Source organism: Echinops telfairi, unplaced genomic scaffold (assembly GCF_000313985.2).
Source record: "Echinops telfairi isolate 266 unplaced genomic scaffold, ASM31398v2 ScPeMD7_7457;HRSCAF=8495, whole genome shotgun sequence".
Lineage (NCBI taxonomy): Eukaryota > Metazoa > Chordata > Mammalia > Afrosoricida > Tenrecidae > Echinops > Echinops telfairi.
The window spans coordinates 45,766,587-45,772,555 of NW_022111357.1; the positions used below are offsets into that span (position 1 = coordinate 45,766,587).

Sequence of the window (5,969 nt, forward strand, 5' to 3'; positions counted from 1 at the left end):
AGGCCCTGCTTTGAGGGGACAGGGCCTGGGGCAGGCCGGATGCCGCCTGGCTCAGGCAGGTGGATGGGCTGGTGCTCCGGGCAGGGGGAACCTCAGGGAGGATCCCGAGGCTCCTGGGATCTAAAGGGCAGGGCTGCAGCTGTCCACCTCTGTGGTTGTGCCCAAGATGGGGAAACTGAGGCCAGGCAGTGGGCTTGGAAGGGGCAGCCCCAGCGGGGTGGGCACGCCTCTGTGCAGGTTCCCACGGTGATGTTTACTTGGGAGCAGGGGTGGACCTTCTCTGATGCTTCTTCATGGTGGGGGGGGGAGGGAGGCTCAGAGTCCGCTGGGGTCCAGGACCACGCAGCCTGGGGGTGTGGGCCCGGCACATGTGACACCGGGTTCATCCATCCTGGCTGTCTCACAGAGCCTTGTCCACCCGTCTTCTGTCTGCGGTCAGCTTTGCTCCACTGCCATGGCTGGCACTTGGTCACACCAACATCAGACACCTTGCTGGGGTGGAACCCGCCGCCCAGGAGGGGGCGCTGAGCTGGGCCTGGCCCGACTCATGTGCTCACCCGGTACTTCAAATAGGAGAGGTACGTGTCCCAGCCGAGGGTCACGCCATTGATGTAGGTGACCCGGAACTGGGAGGGCACGAAGAGGAAGTTCACCAGCTGGGCAGGGGGCCAGACGCACCAGTCTGCCTGTGGGGAGGGGCTGTGGTGAGAAGTTGGCACAGCTTGTGGCTGAATTCAGGTGAGTTATGTTTGGGGGGTGGGGTGGGGGGAGCATGGAGTGGGCAGGGCCTGGGTAGGTATTCCCTTCAACTTCCCCTTCCCCACCCCTGCCAAACTCGGGGTCATCGGGTCTCTGCTGACCCAGTGACCTTACAGGGCGAGCAGGGCGAGCAGAATTGACCCGTGAGTTTTGGAGACTCTTGATGGCAGTAGGAAGCCTGCCTTTCTCTAGAGCAGCTGGTGGTGTTGAACTGCTGACCTTGAGGAGAGCAACCTAACATGTATCTCCCATGCTACCTTGTAGAATTCCCAGAACTTGTCCCGAAGCTCCTGGTGGCTCTCCTCCAGCGTCTGGCCCTCCAGCCAGCCAAGACCTGGGAAGAAAACCAGGAAATGAGTGTCCATGTCTGGCACCAAGGAGGACTGGCAATGGAAGGGGTGGGAGGGGCAAATGGAGCCAAGGGACCTTCCCCCCAGCTTCCTCCATCCCTTCCTCCCCCAGCCTCTCCCACAGGTCCTACAGCGATTGAGTGGATTCCCACTTGGACATCAATGGGGCAGGCCTTTCCAGCATGTCTCAGCCAAGTGCGCCTCCTGTGGGAAGCCCACTTGGCCCTTTCCCCAAGAACAGCCCCATCCAACACCCTGGGGACCCTCCCATACGCATCACGGGCTCCCTGAGGGTGGGACCAGGTCTGCACAGTGGCCCTTGTGACTGAACACACCCCGGTCCAGGAGGTGTATCTATACCCTCCTCAACCCAAAGTTGGCCCTGCTCCACGGACCATGGAGGGGCAAGGCCAAGGCTCACAGGGCATTACAGATGGGATCATGTCCCCAACCAACATGCACTGAAGTCCTGGCCCTTGTCATCATCAAGCTCATGGCCAGTGAGTCCATTCCAACTCACAGTGACTGGAGAGGACAGGGTAGAACTGCCCCTGTGGGCTTCCAAGACCAGAAGGCTACATAAATAGAAAGCCTTGTCTTTCTCCAGAGGAGGGGCTTCAAACTGCCGGCCTGTGGTTAGCAGCCCAATGCATAACCCCCACGCCACCTGGGCTCCCGATGGTGATTGGGTAGCTGTTGGGAAAGAGGGCTTTCTTTTGGGATGTGAATTCGGGTGTATCCTCACCCCAATCCCTTCTGAGCTCTATCAGAGGTGACAGTGGCACATGCACACGAGGAATGAGGATCAGATGCATCCATGGACAAGACCAGGGCACCAAGGAGTACTGTCAGGGACTAGAAGCTTAACGGGCACCAACAGTTAGGTGCTGGACCACAGGCCCAAAAGCCTGGCATCTGCTTCTCACAGACCATGGCGTTGACAAACTGGAGCACAAAGGCCTTCCCCTAGAGCCCAGCCTCATCTCCGCCTCCTCGTGGACTCCCCCTTGTGCCTTCCCGCTGGGAACCCCTCAATGACTCCAACGAGGGGATCCTTACCCAAGAAGTACCAAACACCTAACAAGGGTGAGGCGACCAGCTGGTCCACTAGGACCTTCCTGAGGACGGATGGGAGGCTGCGGAGGCCGGAGGCAGGGAGCAGGCGGTCCAGCCAGAGGTACCAGTAGTGCAGGAAGGGGCCCATACTGCAGCCCATGGCAAACATGCTTGCTGAGGGTGGAAGAGTGCAAGAGTCAGCCTGCCAGCAAACACCGCAAGCCAGAACCTTGCCGGGGCAGCAGTTCCTGGGGCTGCCCACCGATGTCTTCTACCTACACAAGCCGGATCTCCAGGCTCAGCCCCAGGCGCTGTCTTCTAGCTCCACCCCCCACCCCCTGCGGAAGTTTGATCACTGCCCCACTTTGTGTAGGCGGGAAACTGAGGCATAGGGGACTGCAGAGTGCAGGGACGGGGGACAGGACGCCAGGGCCAGGTGCAGAGGCTGCCTGGGGTCCCGCCTCCGGCAAAGTTATGGCTGGGTGCAGGAGGGCGGGGCGGCGACCCCCGGTGTGGGCAGAGTTGGAGACGAGACAAGTGGGTGGAGCGCCAGGAGGTGGGTGGGGATGGAGGTAACGCGGAGAGAAGACTCCGGGGATGGAGCCTCCTGGGGTCAGGTGGGTCGGGAGCTGGGGAGGGTCGATCAGGCACCAAGGGTCTGGCCTGACGTTGAGATCGCAGGTTACGATCTGCGGCTATGGCGCAGGATTCTTAGACTATAGGGTGGGGTCCAAGGTCCCACAGGGTGGCGGGCCTGCAGGCCGGTCCGCTTACCGGAGCGCAGCGGGTTGAACCTCTGGCCAGGCCTGGCGCGGATTTCCCAGGTCTGGCGCGCACCGTCCCCGGCCGCCATGAGTGCGCCGCAGCCCAGCGTGTTAGTGACGAGCAGCGCTCGGCCTTGGAAGAGCGGCTTCCCCGCCGCCCACAGGCCGCGCACCCAGTGCCAGCGGCCGGACACCATCGCCGCGCTAGACCCCAGAAGCCGGGAACCGGTCCGCTCGTGCCGCGCAGACCAATCGCGAGTCGCCGCCTCACCGGAATGCCCGCCCTATACCAGGCCGCCAATTGTAGACGGTCCTCAGCTTCTTTTTTTTTTAAACTTATGTCCCGCCCCAAGCGGCGGAGACCAACCGATGGCCACCTTCTCCCTTTACTTTCCCCGCCCCTAACTGTATTGACCAATAAGAGATCGGCATCTCATCCCGGGGCCAATCGCCGTAAGAAGGCAAACCCTGCCTTCCCGCGCTGCAGGGACCAATCGCAAAAACGCATCGCGCTCCACTCGCCACCAATTGCCGGATCTAGCTCGTTTCCCCGCCCCTTCCGCCCCGGCCTATGGCAACCGTGGCCACACCTCCCAGGGAAACCGCAGCCAATAGTTGTCAAATGGGCTGGTCTCGCGCTCTGGGACGGCCAGTCTTAAGACAGTTCCTGCGCTCCCCTAGCCAATCGTCCCTGAGCGGAAGTCCAATCACGGGCGGGGGAGGACCGTACTCCTGCGCGCGCAGCCCAAGCCAGTCGTAATTAAGACGCTGACCTTAGTCCTGACTTTACCCCGGCTACTAATTAAAACCTCGATCGCTGTTCCGTGCAGTAGTTCATTTTACAGTAAGTTCATGATGCCACAGGAACCTTTAACCCTCGTGTATCCCCGCAGGGGAAAATGTCTCCATAGGCATGTGGAAGGCGTGGCAAAGCACAGCCCGTGGGCCAAATCAGGCCACAGCCCGTTTAAGTGGGGCCCGGGTGGTTAGGATTTTTAAAAACCTTTTTAAATGGTGAGAAACTATGTTGGGACCCACACGAACAAAACTTTTTACCATCTTGCCCTTGGCCCAGTGGGTTAAGCGTTGGCTGCTAACTTGCAAAGTAGCCGTTTCAAACGTTCTGCAGGAGAACGAAAATCTTGGCGCCGTTCTACTCTGTCCTATCTGGTCTGAGGAGCAGTCTATCGGGCAGCAGTGGGTTCTCCTTGTTGCTCCCTGTACAGCCTGGTGGTGCCATCACTAAGTTCTCTACTACTCATGGGGAACAACATCAAAACCCTCACTGCCATCTAAGTCCATTCGGACTCAGAGATTGAATAGGACAGGGTGGAACCGCCTCTGAGTTTCCGAGACTAACTCTCCTGAGCAGTGGCTGGTGGTTCTGAATGGCTGGCCTTAAGGTTAGCAGTCCAATATGTAAACACTAGACCAGCAGGGGTCCTGCTCATGGAAAGGACAATTTGAACCCATCACTTGCGCATCAGGAGAAAGATGGGGAAGTGTGTTTCCTTCCATGGCCGCCCCAGAAGGCCGGCAGAACAGTTCTTTCCTGAAGGGTCACTATGTGACAGGCAGATGGTTTGGTTTTAGTTCCCTATAAGGCCCTCTTCAGAGTTATCTGTTTCTATGGGGAAGTCTGGTTATAAATAATAACAAAAGAATTCTCGTTTATAGACATGCAAATAAATTCTCCTCCATGGAGGGAAAGCCCCAGGCCCTGCAAAAAAAAAATTGTTTTAAGCCTTGATTTGGCTTCAGTGTAATATCCCTGACCAGTCTGGTCCTTGGGGGTATAAACATAAGGCCAGAAGGGATTTTGCAGACGTCACTAACGTCCCTAATCAGGTCACTTGAGGCAATCAAAAGGCAGATCTATCTGTGCTTCTGGTTATGAGAAATCTGGTGGCACGTTGCCTGATGTTAGGTAATTGCGGTACCGTCTCTCCCACCATCATTGTTATTTAAAATGTTAACTTAGCTAGGATCCCACACTGAACTTAGCCATCCACCTCCCGTTTCCTCTCATCTCTGAGTTTCCCAGTCTCTCCCCGCCTCTCAGGACCTTGACACTTTTGAAATGCTTGGGACAGGTATTTTGTAGAAAGGTCTCCCCATTGGGGTTTGTCTGGAATTCAAACCCTTATTGTCTCAGGTCTGGGGTCACTTGGCATCCACATGACTGATCATGGGTGACACCAACCTTAATCATCTGGTGAAGGTAGAATCTTCCAGATGTCAGATTAATGTTTTTCCTTTCTCTGCTTCCTTCTTTGGAACTCAGTCCTAGTGGACTAGGTGTCCTAGTGGTGTAGTGGTTAGGCATTGGGCTGTGATCCGCATGGATGGCGGACTGAAACCACAAGCAGCTTCACAGGAGAAAGACTGGGCTTTTTACTCCCATAAATACTTAAGTTTCAGAAACCCACAGAGCATTGACATCTATGGTCCCTCCAACTACGCCTCCTTTAGAGTCTAACTGTGATCTAGCCACTGCCAAGACGGCTGGTGAGTGGAAGTAAGCTTCATCTCCTGAAGGGCAGCATAGACATATGCGATTTCACAGCCACTTTTCAGAACCTAATAGCGACTTGTCACTTCCCCTCTGGCTGACTATGGTGCCCCAGGTATTTTAAATACCAACAGCCAAGTCCCCATGGTGGACAGGTTTCAACAGAGCTGGATTAGATAAGGTTGACAGAAGAAAGGTCTGTCAGTCTACTTCTGAAAATCAGTGGATGGAAACCCCATGGCCCAGAGGGAGGCCTCTGGGGGACTCCAACACTACATGCGTATGTCAGGGTGAGGGCCGGGGGCGGGGAGTGGGGGCTGCTGACTTGTCAAATGATGGACAACTTTCAGAAGTTTATTTGAGTCATTGCAATTTAGCACCATTCTCAGAAGGACAAGATTGTTGATCTTGAGGTGGGATTTTTGATGAGACAGGGCTTCTCAGGATGCCTAGGAGTTATCCAGGTGCTGAGAGCTGGGAATCAGAAAACCACTGTGTGTCGGGGAATGGGGGCTTCTCAGGATGCCT

General features: G+C 56.4%; 2 protein-coding genes across 2 annotated transcripts in view; both read right to left on the reverse strand.

Moving 5' to 3' along the window:
- Nucleotides 1-13: 13 nt before the first annotated feature.
- Nucleotides 14-3,126, reverse strand: MPV17L2 (MPV17 mitochondrial inner membrane protein like 2). Its single transcript, XM_045299249.1, has 5 exons — nt 2,940-3,126; nt 2,169-2,339; nt 1,017-1,093; nt 558-686; nt 14-465 (listed from the first exon to the last, which is right to left on the reverse strand). Exons 1-5 carry the CDS (start codon nt 3,124-3,126, stop codon nt 436-438), a joined length of 594 nt encoding a protein of 197 aa, XP_045155184.1. The 3' UTR covers nt 14-435.
- A 2,648-nt stretch (nt 3,127-5,774) lies between these two features.
- IFI30 (IFI30 lysosomal thiol reductase) overlaps nt 5,775-5,969 on the reverse strand; it is a 5,945-nt gene continuing 5,750 nt past the window's right edge. The window contains exon 8 of the mRNA XM_004698143.2: nt 5,775-5,931. The gene's annotated coding sequence lies outside the window, so the exon portion shown is untranslated. The remainder of the gene's footprint in view (nt 5,932-5,969) is intronic.